We start from the raw sequence: 19,422 nt of genomic DNA on the forward strand, positions 1-19,422 counted from the left end.
AAAACCTAACAATGCTACCAGGGGCTGCTTGGAAGTGTTCTAACTGTAAACGTGGAAGAAACATGCAGAAGGATATGAGTAAATGTTAAATTTATACAAACAAGTGAGGGGAGCCCACAGATACCTTATAATTAGCACGCCTGGGGGCTTTGTCCCCGCCCTGAACACATCCTGTGCAGGGTGGGGCATTCGGGGATGGGACAATAAAGATGAGTGTGGCCTCTCCTATGTGGCCCAGTTTCTGAAGAGGACCCAGCCCTGGTTCCATGACGTGATTGGGACCGCAAGTGGAGCCCGTGGTGGTGTTAGGAGAAGTGGAGAGGTACGTGAAATTTGGAGAAACCGCCGCTAAGTAGATGACTCAGGAAGAGACGTGAGATAAACTCACTCTTCATAAAATATACTAGAAGACAGTGACCCTAGAGCGGGTAGGAGTGACAAGTGTAGTACAGTTAATGCTCGGGTTAACGCACTTCGTCTTCTATATACAATGCCAACAGGATCATCTTTTAAAAACACAAATATGCTCGTGCCAGTCCTCTGCTGAAAACCCTTTAATAAGTTCCCAGCACCAACTAATAAAGTCCAAACTCAGAGCCCTTCCCATCGTGGTCCCTCCCATCTACTTCCTTGCTTCCAGAGCCAGTGCTGGGGTAACATGATTCAATGTGCCATCCCCTCAAAAGATCTCTTACTGTAGTGACTTCCCTGGTGGTCCAGTGGTTAAGACTCTGTGCTTCCACTACAGGGGTGTGGGTTCGATCCCTGGTCGGGGAGCTAAGATCCCACAGGTAGCATGGCCAAAACAATAAAATAAAATGATCTCTTTATTGTGCCGGTTCTGCTCCCTGAATCACCTCTCACCCGCTCCTTCCCTCAGGGAACATCTACTCGGGCCTCAAGACCCATTTTTTTCCTCTTCCCCAAGACCCAATTTTAATGCCACCTCCTCTCTGAAGCCTTTCCCAACCTAGGTTACCACCAACGGCTCCTTCCTCTGGGCTTCCGCCACAGTAGTAGTTAACGTGACTTGAGTGCTTACTGTGAACAGGCACTGTGCCTAGGACTTTATGCACGTCATCCGGTTTAATTTTCTCAGCAAACCTGCAAGGGAGGCACCATTACTAGCCCTGCTTTACCGAAGAGGAGGTCTGGCACAGGGAAGATAAGAAACTTTCAGGTCACAAAGAAGCCTGGATTCGACACCACACATTGGCTCCAGGTCTGCATTCTTCCTGCTGCCAGTGTGGAAGTCATCCCCCTGCATTACTGGGCACCCCAAACTGGATAGTTCTCCGACATTCCTGCTCGGTCAATGACACCTCTGTCCCTCTGGTACACAAGGCAGATACCCATACTCTTTGCCCTATCATCTCAACAGCAAAGCCCCTGCACCTATGAGACTCAGCTCCACACCTCTTGGAAGTCCTTCTCCGTCTGACTTGGGTACCCGTTCATTGGGCTCCAACCTAGCACCTCGTACAAGGCCTGGAACACAGTAGGAATCCAGTGTATGTCTGGTATCATTTCTTTACTTTCTTTGTGAGGACTTAGATCAAGGGAGACAGAATACATCTTCCAGAAAAACGGTGGCCACCTTGATATTTTATTTTTCATTTTATGGCCCTATTTTTAGTGTGTCAGACTCAAGGGGGGATCCAATTAATCCCTAAGTCCTGTCAATTCCATCTTCCAAATAGCTTTTATTTATTTTATTTATTTTATTTATTTTTTTTTTTTGCGGTATGCGGGCCTCTCACTGTTGTGGCCTCCCCCGTTGCGGAGCACAGGCTCCGGACGCGCAGGCTCCGGACACGCAGGCTCAGCGGCCATGGCTCACGGGCCCAGCCGCTCCGCGGCACATGGGATCCTCCCAGACCGGGGCACGAACCCGTACCCCCTGCATCGGCAGGCGGACTCTCAACCACTTGCGCCACCAGGGAGGCCCTTCCAAATAGCTTTTAAATCTGCCTACTTCTTTCCATACCCACTGCCGTCTCTCTTATTCAGTCCCCAAGCCCTTGCTGGTTTACAACCACCTTCTAAGGGACCTGCTGGCTTCCAGCGGTGCTGTCTCTAGTCTACCTTGCACCAGAATGCTTGTTCTGAAACACACAAATGACCAATCTGTCTTCTGATTGAAACCCTGGGATGGCTTCCCAGAGTCTTTCCAACGAAATTCAAATGCTTTAACGTGGGTTTTAAGACCCTTCCTCCCCTGCCCCTGCCTACCAGGCCGCCCTCATTAACCAACGTTCCTTAGACTGCACGCTTCCCCTACTGTCCATTAGGCCAGGCGCTCCTCCAGCTTCCAACCTTGGCACCGTCTGTTCCCTCAGCTTCCCCGGCTTCCTCTTTACCTGGATGGTATCTGCTCACACTTCAGGCTCAGCTTAGACATCCCTGCCTCCAGGAAGCCTCCTCTGACCTTAAGTTTAGGTTAGTTTTCTTTGATTGATTCATTTTCACTGTACCTGTTGCTGTCTTTGTAATTGAAGTATTACTGACCTATAACACTATGTTAGCTCCACCTGCATTTGATATTTCTATACATTACAAAATAATCACGACAAGTCTAGTTACCATCCATTGCCATACAAAGTTATTGCCATATTACTGACTATATTCTCCATGCTGCACATTTCATTCCCATGACTAATTTTTTTGTATTGGAAGTTTGTACCTCTTAATCTCCCTCACCAATTTCACTCATCCCCCTAACCCCTTCCTCTTGGGCAACCACTTGTTTGTTTCTGTACCTACGACTCTATTTCTGTTTTGTTATTTTTGTTCATCTGTTTTGTTTTTTAGATTCCACATGTAAGTGAAACCATACAATATTTGCCTTTCTCTGACTTATTTCACTTTGCATAATGCCCTCTAGGTCCATGCATGTTGCTGCAAATGGCAAGATTTCATTTTTTAACAGCTGAGTAGTATTCCACTGTGTATATATACACCACATCTTCTTTATCCATTCGTCTATCGACGGACACTTAGGCTGCTTCCATATCTTGTCTATTGTGAATACTGCTGCAATGAACATAGGGATGAATGTATCTTTTTGAACTAGTGTTTCATGTTCTTCAGGAAAATACCTAGAAGTGGAATTGCTGGATCACCTGGTGGTTCTGTTTTTAATTTTTTGAGGAACCTCCAAAATGTTCTCCATAATGGCTGCACCAATTTACATTCCCACCAACAGTGCACTAGCGTTCCCTTTTCTCCACACCCTCGCCAACACTTGCTATTTGTTGGTTAGAGGTTTGTTTGTTTTTATGTGTCCCCATGGAATCCTCCACGTCCTCTGTGCCAACCCTATTATTCTCTATTTACTTATTAGTAGATTGGTAGCTCCTTAACTTATTAGGGTAGACCGGATTATTGTTCCCAGTTCTGCAATCTCTCCTGTACTGGAATAACACACCCATACCCTTTGCCACTAGAGTAGGCAGTGTATGTTTTGCTACCCCACTGATGCTGGGCTTGGCTATGTGGCTTGCTTGCCAATGGAATATCAGCAAACACGACATGAGCAGAGGCTCTGAATGTGCTGCAGAGTTTAGCTTGGGTTCTTGTGCTTCTGCTACCTGCCTTGAGGAGAGTATGTGCAGGATGAGAGACATGTGAAGTAGACCTGAATCAAACTGCTGAATCAGCAATCAGCCACTGCTGAAGCTGACCCGTGATCAAGAAAAACAAACTTTTGTTCTTGTAAGTCACTAAAAATCTGTTTGTTAACACAGTATTACTGGAGCAGAAACCTGACTACTAACACTGTCTCTGTCCCTCACTAGACTGCAAGCTCCATGCGGGCAAGAAAGAACAGTATCCCAAGCACATAGTAGGCGCTCGGTAAATATCTGTCGATGGGATGTATGACTGAAGGAATGAACATTGGCCACTGACGTCTCTGTCTCCCTAGCTGGCATGTGAATTCCTTAAGGCCGAGAACAGCATCTGATTTCTCTCAGTATCACCTAGTTATCTCAGTTCCCACACTGGGTTCTTGGGTTCTTGGTAGAGATTCAATAAGTATTTGTTGAAATTAGATAGATTGAATTTTGTGGGCCGACTTGAGAATCAGTCCGTAATTTATGACATTGTTTCTATGGGAAAATGCATTCCGAGCGCCAAACAAACTTGCAAATGAACTTTTGGAACCTCACCCGCTCATTGGTTCCGGATTGCCAGTTTTGTGGAAATCCATAACTAAACACATGTGCTGTGTGCTTTGCAATATGGGAGAAGCTGAGAAGCTGCTTCCAAACCCAAGATATTCAGCCTGCGAAAATTCACTTTCCACCCACACAGACAAATTCAGCATAGGTTGGATTTGAGGTTCCAACAATAAAATACTAGACTTTTTAGAGCTCATTGTTTATCTAATTGCTTTTTGTCTGCTTATACTGGATGCCTATTCTTAACGTCCGATCAAAAGGAAGTTAAGATCATTTTCTTGCACCCCCCAACTCAACAAATCCACTTTCTAGACGTGTATGAAATAAAGCCCAACCTTCTCAATCAAGAAAATAAGTTATTTTTCTAAATAAATCTGTGACATTTACAATAAACACAGTGGGATGCTCTATAGTTATAAGAAAACAACCCCCTTTAGAATTCCTAATTTTGAACGGTACTGACAGCTTAACATGAGTCACAGATCTGAGGCTTAGTTTTATTTCATCTCAGGTCAGAACCAAGCCAGTTTGAAACCAAGAGATCTGACGTGGCTGGGAAGGGCCATCAGCCCACAAATCCGGAATGTTTTATCATACTTAATGCACACGTCTCAGCATGCCATTGGTAGAGTTTCCCACTCACTCAGTGTACTCCATTCATTTAACATATATTTTTTAAGCACCTACTATGCACCAGGCACCATTCTAGACTCTGGGGATACAGTCATGAACAAGACGAGGTTCCCATGCAACTTACATTTTAATAAAGGAAGAGGCAGAGAAAGAAGATCATTTCAAATAGTGATGGGGCCAGGAAGAATCTAAAACAGTGATGTCACTGTGAGTGAGGTGAGGCTACTTCAGACTGGGTCATTGCAGGGAGACATGTATGCTGGGACCTGATGAGCAAGAAAGAGCCAGCCGTGGAAGGATTTGGGGAAGAATTTTCTAGACTGAGGAAACAGCAGGTGAGAAGTCCCTGAGGCAGGAACAAGCCTGGCATATTCTTAAGTCAGAAAGCAAGCTCGTGTGGCTGGGGTCGAGTGAACGAAGGAGAGAGTGGCATGAGAGGTCTGAGAATAACCAAGACCCGATTCTGGGAAGCCCTGTATTCAGGCCCTGGGAGCAAGGGAGTCAGACTGAATTCTGCGACGGAGGCCAGTGGAGGTTTTTAAGCTGGGGAGTAAACTGATCTGGTTTAGATTTTTACAAGACCACTCCTCTTGGGGCAGGGGTGAGGGGGCAAGAGCAGAAGCAGGGGAAGCAGTGAGCAGGCTTTTCCAGAAGGCTGGATTCCTTTATCACAGCCCATCATCAGTAAAAGTGCTGATGTCTTCAACTTCTCCAATTGTTCCCTTCACCACCTTGCTGGTCTTGCTCACCAGGCTCTCCCCAAGGACACTGTGTCCCTGCAGCCCACCAAGGGCTGGCTGTTTCCTCTCCCTCATCACAGTGGTCCTACTTGTCTCTTGCTGCCTCCTCGGGATGAATCTTCTTCCTTTCTTTCCAAGCCTGGCCCCATCCCCTGCACTCCCCAGCTCGGAAGCCCACGCCATCAGGCCATCTGCCAGACCCCCCCGGCCCCTCCTCGTCAAGACCATCCACAGGCCACCCCGCCCATGGGCAATTCCTTTCTTTTCTTGACTGTTTGCCTCCTTGGTCTCTCCAACATTGTTCCCACAGTCCTTCTTGGTGACTGGCCCACCGAACACTCTGACCCCTGCTCAGTTCCCTGACCCTCTCTGCCAACGATCTTGTCCTTCATCCTATTTCAGCTACACAATCACACCCCAGACCTTGTCAGTACCAATAACTCCGCCCCCTCCATGACCTTAATCCCAAGCTCCCCATAGTCTGGCCACTACCGCTTCTCCAGTTCCCCAGGTCCAACAAGTTTTAAACCCCAAAACAACCTCCCCTGCACAGAGCTGGCTACCTTTTCACAACTCTCACTCCCCTCGTGTCCTCACATCCCTCCCTAGAGCTCACTTCTGGCTTGGAGCCCAGGGTCCACTATCGTTTTAGGACCCAAATCCATATCACTGTCCATCCCTCGTAGGCACCCTCAGCTCTGGGCCCCGCTTTCCCCTCTTGAACGTATTTCCTGGCAAAGCCCCATCTCGGGCTAAATCTAACTCTCCACTACCCTACCACTATGCCCACGGAGCCATACATGGCTTGTGAAAGCAAACCCATGCTTACGGCTCTCTCTTCAAAAGCAAGACCACTGACTTCAAGTGAGCCCTGATGTTGTCTGGCAACTGTTCTCCCTTTCCCGGCTCTGTTCTCTCTTCCACTCTGGCCCATACCTTCTCTCTCTTCTCCCTTCCAACTCCAGGGCTTCCTCCCTCACCTCACCCATCTTACATTACTGAAAATCATGTAAAGGCACATGCAAAGACACGGTGCATACTTCCATCACCGACCTGCTCCTGAGCCCATATTCTTCACCTTCCCTCCCATGACCAAGGATGAAGGGTCCCATGCTCCTGGCCGAGGCTGGGCCCCCCACTGGCACACAAGATCATATTTTCTTTCATCTGCTGAAAGACAACACCCCACAATTCTCCCTTCTCTCTCCTGTATCATCAGTTTCTCTCTCTCTACTGGAACTTTCCCGACAGCACAAAAACACACTGCTACTTCATGTATCTTAAAAAAAAACCCAAAGCTCTCTGGACTCCACTTTTTCCTCCAACGTCTGCTCCATTTTTCTGCTGTCTTTCTCAGCAAAGCTCCTCAAAAGAGTTGTCTCCACTCTGCCCTCTTCTAATTTTCTCTTACAGCTTTATTTAATTTTTCTTTTTGCGGTACGCGGGCCTCTCACTGCTGTGGCCTCTCCCGTTGCGGAGCACAGGCTCCGGACGCGCAGGCTCAGCGGCCATGGCTCACGGGCCCAGCCGCTCCGTGGCATGTGGGATCCTCCCGGACCGGGGCACGAACCCGTGTCCCCTGCATCGGCAGGTGGACTCTCAACCACTGCGCCACCAGGGAAGCCCTCTCTTACAGCTTTAGCACCACTTCCTGTCCTTGTCACCGTACCAGTCATCGCCTGCTAAGTCCAGTGGCTCCATTCTCTTCCTCTCTTGCCTGACCTCTCTGCACGATCTGGCACAATGGACCGCTCCCGTCCTCCCTTCTTCCCTGGGCTTCTAGCAGGCCAGCTTCTTTAGTCTTTCCGCTTCCCCTTCTGGTTGTTCTCTCCCCGTCTGTTACTTCTTCATCTCCTTGACCCCTAAACACTGTACCGCCTCAACGCTCAGTTTTCCAACTAATCCTCCTCTCAATCTACACTCCCTCCCTCATCTGGTCTGAAGACTTCACGACGTACCATCGGAATACTACTAACCCCCAGAGTCATATCACCAGCTCGGACATCTCCTGTGAACGCCAGACCTGTGTTTGCCAGGAGAGTAGCCACTAGCTGCTACGCATGGTATTTAATCACCATCACCACCATCTCCACTGTGTCACTGAATTAACTCCTGCACAGAGCTCTACAGATATAGACAGAGAAGCTACGTAAATGGAACGGATCAGAAAGATTATGGCAAAACTGCTCAGTGGGTGTGTGGCAAGGCAGTGCTGTTCCTGATCAGTTCATTTCTTAAACTCTAGTCTTAGGCAAGCGACAAGAAGCAAACGTTCCTACCCAATTACAATGATTCATGAGGATCTTCCTGGCCTTGCCTCTTTTGTCTGCCGATGATTCTGAAGGAAGCAGCCCGGTAAGGAAGCTCAGCAGAAGCAAGGGCAATTACGCGTCTTCCTGCATCTCAGCTTCAGACTTCCTCCATGAACTCTTAATGAATTCCATCCCCATATTTTTCGTTTGTGTCCTGAACCTCTTGCTTATACTGTATTCTTCCCCTCTCCCTTCATTGCTCTTGCCTTCCTCCCACAAAGGCTCCCCAGTTCTACTCCCAGTCTTCCTTTCTTTCCCTAAATTGCCCCTTGTTTAGTCTTCAGCTTCTCTGCACCTGTTCTACTCTTTCTTATCCTTTTTCACCTTTAAAAACTGAACGCACCAAACTGACAGACACTTTATGTTTTTTTTTTTCCCCCTGCCTGAGCTGCAGCTCAGGCTCTCTCTTCCTTGCTTCTATAGCAAAAGCCCGAGTACTGGGTTGCCATGGCAACAGCAAATCCAACCAGGCCGGTCCCAGCGACGCTGGGAGCTGCCATGGCGAGGAAGCTGCTACAAGTCGCCCTGGGCCTAGATGGGTCGTGAACATCGTAATTCAAGACCAGGCTGGGTAGATTCTGCCCGGAGACTGAGACTGCACATCAGGCCTGTGCACAGCTGTACAGCACATCCAGAGACAACATCGTCAACGATCAGGCTTCCACGGAGCCAACCAAACACGTGACAGCATGAGGATTCATCTGAAAATTTTCAAACACGCCTATTCTTTTATCTCCTCTGACAGAGCACATTTTGCATCTCTCTCCAGTCTTGGAGAACTCTGTAGAAAAGTAAAAGCTAAAGTGACGGCTCCAACTTACGCCGGTATCCTTCCCCCAACCCCCGCTCAACCTCTGCCCTCCACGTTGGGGACCCTCTCGGTGGTTCAGGTCAAATGATTCAGTAGCACCGACACATCCCTGGGAACATCCCTGAGAATTGATTCAGATTACACGCTGGTATTTTAGTTGACGCAGAGATCAGTTCCCCCCAGGTCACTGGAACGGATCCTTAAAGTAGGGCAACAAGTGTGCAGCCGCATGACACTGTTTCGAAATTGTGAGCTGGTGAGAAAGAACTCAGGAAATACCTCTGTAGCGAATGGCACCAACCGCAGTGAGGGTCTGTCGCTGCTAAACACTCCGAACAGGATTTATGTTTACTGCAGTTCGCAACACGAATTCTCCTCACCTAAAAATAAAGATGACGGCAGTTCAGACGGATTTATGAGCAACACCAGAAAAACTACAACACCTTATCTGATGAAGGGCCACAAAGAGACATTTATCCACTCAGACTCCGAACGTCTGTGTAATGACATCGGGCAGCGGTTCTCGAGTTCTAGGGTATGAAGCAGTTTATCAGCATCTCCTGGGGAGCCTTTGAAAGGGCAGATTCCCAGACCCCCCGCCGCTGAGACTCTAGTTGAGTAGGTCTGGGGTGGGGCCTAGGAATCTGCCTTTTTAAGAGTTCTCACAGGTGAGCCTGATCCACAGTCAGGTTTCTGATATGCCAACAGTGACTTTCAAGGATCGTGGAATCAGGTCACCTGGCTTTCAGTGACAGTCAGTGGTACCTTGGAGGTGAGCGTCTGGGGAAAGCAACAGGCTCTGACCTGGAGTGTCAGCACGAGGTTGGCACCTGACATGGAAGTGAGGACCACCCTCCCACACCCCTCCTAGGGGTGACCCACCACCTCCGCTCCTGGCTCACCGCTCACACTCCCTCCGCTGGAGGTGAAAATAAAAGAAACGGGGAGTTTTCCAATCATTCCTGGCCCCTAGAGCTGCCTCTTCCAGTTGTCAGAAAACAGCAGCCCCTGAGGTGGGCGCTGGTGCTGGGCACACCCACGCCCTGGAGGCCGGCAGAGCCTCCAAGCAGGGTTGCGGGGGAGGCAGGGAGGACCTGAGCCTCACACGGTGCACTTTCTGCAGGCAAAATCCCACAGCGTAGTCAGGAAACCTGTGGAATTCATTAAGCCAGGAAGTTGTACCTGCTGGAAAGTGTAAGTAACTTCTTAAAACTTAGAGAGAAATAGAGAGTTCTAGAAGGGGTTTGTGAGAAAAGCAGGAGCTATCCCGAGGAACACCCTTCCATTCCAAGCTGACTTCGTGGAGGATAACCACCGCCCATCATCTCACAGTCCCCAGTGCTGCTGACAAATGTGGCGAGCAGACCACCAGCGTGAGCCAGAATTAACCAGAATGTGGACATTTCCTTGTAGCTCACAGCACATCTCTGTAATTCTGGGGGATTTTCACAAATGTCACGGAATCTCTCCAACCTTGTTTTTTCACCTGGGAAACGGTGATAGTGCTGCCGACTTCACGGGGTTATTTCCAACATTGCCCGGCACATAATAAATGCTCAATAAATGCTGGCTATTGCTACTACATGAGAAAAGCTTCCACGGTCCAACAAACACGTGAAACCTCACAGGGAAAAAGCAAACGTTTCCTTGGCACAAGGCTTCTGAGAGCCTTTGAATGCTCTATTATGATACTCTAGGAGTGGTACAGTAAGTAACATCTGCTCCTGGGACCACTTTTGCTCAGAACATTGAGTGGAAAATGAGTCTCTAGAACATTCTATGAGAACGGCTCTATATGTACTTAAACACACAAACATACAACTATGTGAAAGAAAGGCCACCATAAACACTACATTGGACCTGCTTCTCTAACTTAACACATTTATGGGGACTATTCCACAGCAATGCATCTATTTCCATATGGTTGTTTTAATGACCAAGGATTCTATGGATGTAGCAGGGCATTTTAGTTTGGCTGTTACTATCTCCCCAAGAGTCTAGGAAAGGACCTTCCTTAGGTTTTGTCTCTCTAGGGCTTATACTGGCTCAACCAGAGAACCAAAGTCTTACTAATAGGATCTCTAGCAGTGAATCTAAGTGAAGAAGGTAAGAATAACCAGCTTTGATGCCCAGCGGAAAACTCTTCCCGGGACTTCAGGCTTTGAATGGCCAGACTAGAACTCTCCACCTTCAGAACGTGAGGACTTATCAACTACTGGTAGTTCTCACTGTGGTTCTCAGCCTACAGTCCTGCGGTCTGGGAAAGGATTTATGAGCTATTTGAAATGTTTCAAAAAGCTGATTGGAAAAACATGCACAGACTAAGCAAGGCTGCAAGTATCTTCTTTGCTTTGAGCTGAATTTTATCAGTTCTGTGTGGTAGTAGCACAGTCAGCGCTCTGAGTGGCCGTTTTGAGATGCCCTTGATAAATAACGTCTGAGAATGGGAATTGTTACTTAATAAGTGCAGTTTGTTGAGTAGACAAAAATCTTTCAAATACGAGAACTCTGGGGAAGAAATATAATAGACAGTGTTTAAATGTTGAAGCAAGCTGGTCAAAAAGATTCTGTACGGTGAAGAACAAAGGTATATGAGATCCACTGGCCATCTCAATGCAGTCAGTTTGAATAACTGGCATTTCAACACGCAAAAGGCAATATAGCCTTTTTAGACATGTCAGAAGTGAAAAGGTGCCGCACACCTTCTCTGCGACTCGGCCAGCACATGGAGATTGATGTCATTGCTCTTCTCCATAGGACGACTGAGAGGAAAAGAATGGAAAAGGAGGGTGGGCCGAGGGCATCTGTTATATCCATTATGTAATTATGTAAGTCTCACTTACCTTCTTTGCACTTTATATGTTCAAACGGTCATGGGTCAAAACAACCATGCCAGAATTGCCTGTTTGGTTTTCACAAATTTGGGGTTTGACCCCATTTATCATGGGCTTTAACATCAGGTAGAATTTAAGTCCTAGCCCTGACAAGGCTCTCTATCTATATCCTTGAGAAGATATTTAACCTCCCTTAGTCCTAGGTCTTCATATATAAAACAAGGGTAATTTTTATCTCACTAGATTATTGACAGATTTCATTAACATTGTTTATTATACTTTGCGGTTTGCGTGTGTGTGTGTGTGTGTGTACAACTCTATGCATCTAGAGAGACCCTCTTTGGAAGAGTAACTAGCAGAGCATCAGTAAGGGCTCAGTAACAATTAGTTCCCCTCCTCCTTCCCTTGGTGAAAGCACTTTGTAAAAATGAATAAAATGTAAAAAGGTATCCTTTTTATTTCAGTAAGCTGAAGCAAGAAGAAAAACTAAAACAGCCAGATAAATTAAGAGAAGGAGGGTGAGTGCCATATATTTCCCAGTTCATGAATGTGTATGAGACTATGGCCTGATATTAACCCCAAATTCCAAAGCCAATCCCATCGGGTATATTCATAAATGCATCTAACCATTCAATGCCCACATGATCAATGTGTAAATACAGTTACCTCGCTGATTACGCTCCCATTTGCAAGCATACCTTTCTCTGAAAAACTTGGCACTGGAAATACAGCCAATAATAAAATTGTCTAGGTAATATTTCTTGCTTACTTACTGACAGTAAGGTTTTTAATTCCATGCCTGTGTACCACTGCGTGTCTTCTTGAAGCCTGCAGCAGTGTTTAAGCTCAGTAGTTCAAAGTAAAAGCTTCACCACTCGATAATGACATCAATTAAACAATTTGTATTCATAAGACAGAAACAGTAACTAGTATTTCTGCCTACCTCTTTTCCAGCTGTTAGATAGATGTAGATATTCTTCTTAGGATGAGGAACGAGTTTGTAGAAAACAGGTGTTTCTTCTTTAATTTCATAGATAACCTCCGGACAATTAGAAGTCAAATTCTCACCAAGAATAACCTATTTTTAAAAAAAGAGAAATATGACTTCTATTAAATAATTTGAATTTCAGGGTGGCAAAACTTATGGCTTAATCCTAAGATTACCTCCTTTCTTCCTCACTACCTACACTGGCTAAGGTACCACGTTCCTTAATCATCAGCTCATATCTCAGCCTTCAACAAGGCTGGTGATAACAAGCTTGGTATTTCTGCTTTTGTAGGGGACAAAGTCGTGGTGCACACACACACACACAAAGCCACTCTTCGGTGCTGGGGCAGTATCCTCATATGTGGAAGCTCACTGTCCACAACTGGCCTTATGAGAAGTCACAAGTGACAGCTTCATTAGCGTTATGCCAAGTGATCTTAAAACTAAAGGCAGGCAGCCTGACGAGTACCTGCATGGGTTACTCTGATTCTCCTCTATGGGTCTACACAGTTCTGTGTTTTAAAGTAACCAGGACAACTTACCAGGCCTAAACAAGTAGGTCCATATTTATATACAAAATATTAGTAAGTGTGGCTTTGAAGTTGGACATGCCTGAGTTTCACTCATCTTTAGTCAATAAACATCTCTTGAACATCCACTATATGTATCTGCCACATTGCAGGTGTTTGCAAAAATGCAGTGAACAAATGGTGGGAAAATCCTGCCCTTATAGAACTTACATTCATGTGCATGCTGGGGTGGGGGAGTGTAATGATAGACAATTAACAATAAATAAGTAAATTATAAAATATGTCAGCAGGCACCACAATGCAATGAGAAGCCTGCGCACTGCAACGAAGAGTAGCCCCCGCTCGCCACAACTACAGAAAGCCTGCGCGCAGCAACAAAGATCCAACACACCCAAAAAAAAAACAAAAAAACGTTAGCAGGACCAACAGTATAGCACAGGGAACTATATTCAATATGCTGTAATAACCTATAATGGAAAAGAATCTGAAAAAGAATAGATTACATACAACTGTAATGAACAACTGAATCGTGCCCACATGATCAATGTGTAAGTTCAACTGAATCACTTTGCTGTACACCAGAAACTAACACAACACTGTAAATCAATTATACTCCAATAAAAAAAAATACGTTAGCAGGTGATATAGGTCAAAATTAAGTGGATTAAAAAGATGGAGAATGTGTGTTCAGCATTACGTTTCATTAGAAAGTGACGTTTTACTTAGAGACTAACAGGAGATGCTGGAGCGAGTCATTTAGATACGTGGATGAAGCATACTCTTAGAAGAGTGACCCACTGGTGCAAAAGCCCTAAACTGAGAGCAGACCAGTGTGGCCTGAGCAGAACAGGTGAGGTAGAGAGGAGTGGACAGCGAGGTAACACGGTGGATCATATAGGTTCTTGTTGGCCTGTGTAAAGATTTTGCCTCTTACTCTAGGTGAGAGATGCGGAGCCACTGCAGGGCTCTGAGCAGAGAAAACACATGGTGAGAAGGTGGGGTTTGAAGCATGGATATGAAGACTCCTCGGAAGACGATTACCCTAATCCTGGAGAAATATAATGGTAGCTTGGTCTCAGATTTGCATCCTGGCTCTACCCTTCAAGTAGATGTGCTACTCTGAGCTAGTAACTTACTTAACCTCCCTGGGCCTCAATTTCCTCACCTCTAAAATGGAACTAACAATGCCTTCCTTATACACAGTGTTGTAGGATCAAATGAGAATTACGAATACGGCTTAGCACATCAACAAAACTCAATGGATAATAACCTATTACTAGATTACAAGCACCTCTTGGGTAGGGACTATGTCTTAATCATCTTGGTACCTACCCCTTTGCCCCAAACAATACAATGCTTTTTTTTTTTTTTTTTTTTGCGGTACGCGGGCTTCTCACTGTTGTGGCCTCTCCCGTTGCAGAGCACAGGCTCCGGACGTGCAGGCTCAGCGGCCATGGCTCACGGGCCCAGCCACTCCGCGGCATGTGGGATCCTCCCAGACCGGGGCATGAACCCGCGTCCCCTGCATCAGCAGGCGGACTCTCAACCACTGCGCCACCAGGGAAGCCCAATACAATGCTTTTGAAAGTGAAGATGTTCAACATTTTTCCAGTTTGAAAACATCCAGATATGATATCTATATTCATATCTCTACCACTGTGGACATCAGTTACACTGGGCATATGATTTGAAAAGAAAAAACTGGCACCTGGGATTCTTTTTAAAGTCTACTTTCACACATCTACTGAGCAATAACATGCCTGTACCACACATCCTGATGGCAAGCACATTTTTGCTATTTAATCAAAAATTAATTTGGCGCATGGAGCAGCATCCCGCATGCGCTCAGGATCTGGCCTGAGTCTGGCTTTGTCTTGCGATGGTGATTTCCCTCCATCATCTGCTCTGAGTCAAACCCAGGTAGATTTGGTGCAACTAGTAGCCACTAGGGGCCCATGAACTGCTCATTAAGTTCAGTGGCAGCTCTGTAAAATCAATGTAACTAAATAGATTAAATATGACTTCTTCAAAAGGAAAAGCAGCATTTAGGTCCCAAGGGAGGTGGGAAAAGTCTGTGCCCCAAGTCATTTATAAATGACTCCACAGATGCACCATCCAATATGGCAGCCATTAGCCACACATGGCTATTTAAATTTAAATTAAAAATTCACTTCCTTAGTCACACTAGTCACATTTCAAGTAATCACTAGCCACACACGGCTAGTGGCTATCATATTGTATGTGCGGATATAGAACATTTCCACCATCATGGAAAGTTCTATTAGAGACCCTGGCCTACAGAGCCAAGGGAGACATCAGGCAGGCACTGACCAAGTGTGGACTTGCCAGGCTCCTGTCTTCCCATCTCTAATTCACATTCTTTATTAATCAGCTCAGATTCAAACAGCTGATCTGGTTCTTGGAAAGTGCTGGTATAGAGGGGGACAGATAGGAAACCAGATTAAAATAAAGACGGATAGAAACATTCTCAAGTGAGGCTCAGGAGAAGGCTGCTGCCCAGATCTCTCTTGATGAATTCATCACGTTAAAAGCATCATTTGGCAGAAACACCTATGAAGCATTCTTGCCAATAAAGCTGAAGCCGAATCTGATCAAGCCTTAGTGCTAACTTCCATTTAGCATTGGGAAACGGAAGGGGTAGGGGAACAAGCTAAATGGCGCCACAAGAAAGTGAACAGCCAAATCCACAGTGTGAGACATTCCACAGGACAACAGACTTCCTTTCCTCAAAGTCAACAGAGGTGAATCATAGGATAGGAGGAGGTCACTCAGATTAAGAGAGACAGAACCACCTCAATGTCATTTGAGGACCTTGTTCAGATACCAATTTGGACAAAACAATTTTTTTTTTTCGCGCTATGCAGGCCTCTCACTGTTGTGGCCTCTCCCGTTGCGGAGCACAGGCTCCGGACGTGCAGGCTCAGCGGCCATGGCTCACGGGCCTAGCTGCTCCGTGGCATGTGGGATATTCCAGGACCTGGACACGAACCCATGTCCCCTGCATCGGCAGGCGGACTCTCAACCACTGTGCCACCAGGGAAGCCCTGGACAAAACAATTTTAAAAAGACATTCTTGAGTCGATCAGGAAAATTTAGTTATATGGACTTGATATTAGATAATTCTAAAGAATTACTGATGATTTTGTTACTTGCAATCATAGCTTTATGACTATGCTGATTTAAAGAAATGATCATAGTTTTTTAGAGATGCATAATGAAATATGTAGGGGGTGAAATGACAGTGTCTGGGATTTGCTTTAAAATTTAGAAGTAAATAAAAACACTTTACAAAGCACCACCACTCATCCATTCTAAGTGAGTTAGGAGCTGCACTGCAGTTGTTATTAGAGCTTATTTTATTTTATTTATTTTTGGAGCATGGTGGATACAGATGGGGAAGGGGCTAGAAAGGTCTTATTTGGGTCAATACAGATTTATTTACTTGATACCTTAGAGAAGAAGCATCAGTATTCTCTCTAGAACTTGGACTTATGGCAGGGAAGCCTTTCTTGCTTGCTTTTTTTTTTTTTTTTTTTTTTTTTTGCGGTACGCGACGCGCAGGCTCAGCGGCCATGGCTCACGGGCCCAGCCGCTCCGCGACATGTGGGATCTTCCCGGACCGGGGCACGAACCCGTGTCCCCTGCATCGGAAGGCGGACTCTCAACCACTGCGCCACCAGGGAAGCCCTTGCTTGCTTTTTTTTCTCCTTAAATTACCAAAGTGTACATGTGCCAGGATTTGCCAACCAGTTTCCTGAACAAGCTACCTCGAGAGGCCAACAGTGAAGCTTGTCCTGATAACTGCAGGTGCTGGGTTTAAAGGGGTATGCTTCATTGTTGGTGGGAGTGAGACTTCTCTGGAAGGTAATTTGGCGTTATCTCTCAACATTATAAAGCACATACCCTTAGATCCCACACTCCCTCATATATACATATATAATGATATATGTAATAGGTATTTATTGCAGCATCGTGTGTTCTAACAAAAGACTGAAACAACCGAAACGTCCAACAATAGGGACCTGGTTAACTAAACTATGGTGCAAGCAATGGAATACTATTTAGCAATGAAAAGAATCAGAAAGCTCTTTATGTATTATATGTTATGTTTACTATGCTATATTAAATATGTATATATACATGTATATACACATATATAACATATATGTTTAATAAAAGGGGAGAAAGACTATCTTCCCCCTTTTGCTCGCAGACGTATATAAAATATCTCTAAACCATTATCACTGGTTGCCCCAGAAGTCAAGAATGGGTGACCTTCTTGGTTCTTTTGAGTTTTGAACACTGTTAATGTACTGTCTTTAAAAATAAACACATATGGGCCTCCCTGGTGGCGCAAGTGGTTGAGAGTCCGCCTGCCGATGCAGGGGATACGGGTTCGTGCCCCGGTCTGGGAGGATCCCATATGCCGCAGAGCGGCTGGGCCCGTGAGCCATGGCCGCTGAGCCTGCGCGTCCGGAGCCTGCGCGTCCGGAGCCTGTGCTCTGCAACGGGGGAGGCCACAACAGTGAGAGGCCCGCATACCGCAAAAAAAAATAAAATAAAATAAAATAAACACATGCAATTTAAATTTTAAAAGTGTTTGAGGATGAGTGGGTCCAATGGTTTTCCTCTTTGCTAGATTATGCAGAGAAGGATCTCCGTACCCCCAAGGAAGTTTCCATTTTCATCACGTCTTTAATTTTACTAAAGCAACGTGCTGCACAGAGGGACTGGGGTCTCTGCTTCAGCATGGTCCTCCTCTCTCTCAGACGACTACAGGAAGGATCTCCTCCTCCTCTGGATTTCTGTTAATATCACCTCCAACCCCACCCCCACCCACAGAGCCCAGCCCAGCACAGGGGCATCGGTGGAGCACTTAGATTTTCTAACTGCAAAAGTCACATCAACATCAACACAGAAAAGAAAGCCAGCAAGACTGGAGCTGGGCCGCCTCGGAAAAGAATACGATAAGTGAAGTGATTCAGGAAGTAACAGTGAGTCACAGAAACCCAAAATGGGTTGAATTTTGCATAAGAGAAAATGCATCCAATACACACACACTCCTCGGGCATGATATGGATTTTCACCTATTGCTTCCAGCATACGACCTTAATATAGATGTAATCTGAAGTCAACCTGAGCCTCTGCCATGTATATTCTTACATACCCCTTCATCCTTCTCAAATGTCACCTCCTCTGAGAAGCCTTCCCTGGTCACCTTTTCTACCGTACCCCACTGTCCCTCTCTACACATCACTCTGTTTTCTCCATAGCACTTATCACCATGTGAAATGACTTCATTACTGGTTAATCCATTTAGTTGTTTTCTGTCTTTTTCTTCCCACCATGAGAGCAGGGGCACTGTCAGTTTTGTTCACTTTTGTATCCTTGGCACCCAGAACAGTGCCTGGCACATAAAAGGTGCCCAATAAATATTTATTAAATGAAAAAACATACTCTATTAGCGTTCAAGGTTTTATAGGGCTCTTCAGATTTTTCCAGCTGCAGCCCGTGTGGAAAACAAATTTTCCCCGATGGAGAACTTCAGTGAGTGTCAACATATTGTTTCTGTTGACATCTTCCTGAAGCCTCATGGCAAGCGATTAACTAGCCTTGGGAGTTTCACTGCATACAAAAAAACCAACAAACAAACAAAACAAAAAAACCAACAACAACCCTCCCAGCTACAGTCCTGAAATGTATCATGTGTGAGACTTCCACACCATACAATTAGCTGCATTACAAGTACAACACCATCCATGGAAAAGACAGCCTGGTGAGGAAAATGAGGGGGAGAAAAATTAAACAAAAGACTATTTCTTTTTTTTCTTTACTATTAACATGACATGGGAAAGCCATGGGTGTTCAAAACGCTAAAATATTTTACACCAAATTTCTTTTCTTATACCTCACTCTGTGAGGCTAACCAGTTAAAGGGTAAACCAATCATTCTTCTCACTTATTTGTTTTTTCCATCAACAGTTTCTAAGAAATGCTGCAAAGGAGACTTAAACCACACACACACACACACACACACACACACACACACACGAGGAAAGCAAGGTAATTATCCAATAGTATTTACTGTGCTTCATCAGTAAGTAGGAGTAATAATAAAAATGAAATATAAAGATTAAAGCAAATTACTCTCTGGTTTCCAATCTACTTATTTTGATGTAAGTAGTAAGAGAAGCATACAGCCTGAATCATGAGTTCTAGATTTGTGGATTACACGGGCAAATTTGTTCCGAATCGGGGAGTCCCTGCACACTCACACACTGGAAGGAATGAGATGGGGGTAAACTTGAACATGACTTTCTCAACAGCCAACCACGGAGCCCACTTTCAAGTTTTGACAATTCCCACTGCCTT

At 45.5% G+C, this 19,422-nt stretch overlaps 1 protein-coding gene across 1 annotated transcript in view; it reads right to left on the reverse strand.

The window, feature by feature from the left end:
• Positions 1-19,422, reverse strand: part of PLXNC1 (plexin C1) — a 145,859-nt gene that overhangs the window by 102,024 nt on the left and 24,413 nt on the right. Inside the window, exons 3-4 of the mRNA XM_060112917.1 lie at positions 12,455-12,589; positions 8,957-9,057 (exon numbers count right to left, since the gene is read on the reverse strand). Of these exons, the coding sequence (XP_059968900.1) occupies positions 8,957-9,057; positions 12,455-12,589 (236 nt within the window). The remainder of the gene's footprint in view (positions 1-8,956; positions 9,058-12,454; positions 12,590-19,422) is intronic.

Source organism: Mesoplodon densirostris, chromosome 11 (assembly GCF_025265405.1).
Source record: "Mesoplodon densirostris isolate mMesDen1 chromosome 11, mMesDen1 primary haplotype, whole genome shotgun sequence".
Classification (NCBI taxonomy): domain Eukaryota; kingdom Metazoa; phylum Chordata; class Mammalia; order Artiodactyla; family Ziphiidae; genus Mesoplodon; species Mesoplodon densirostris.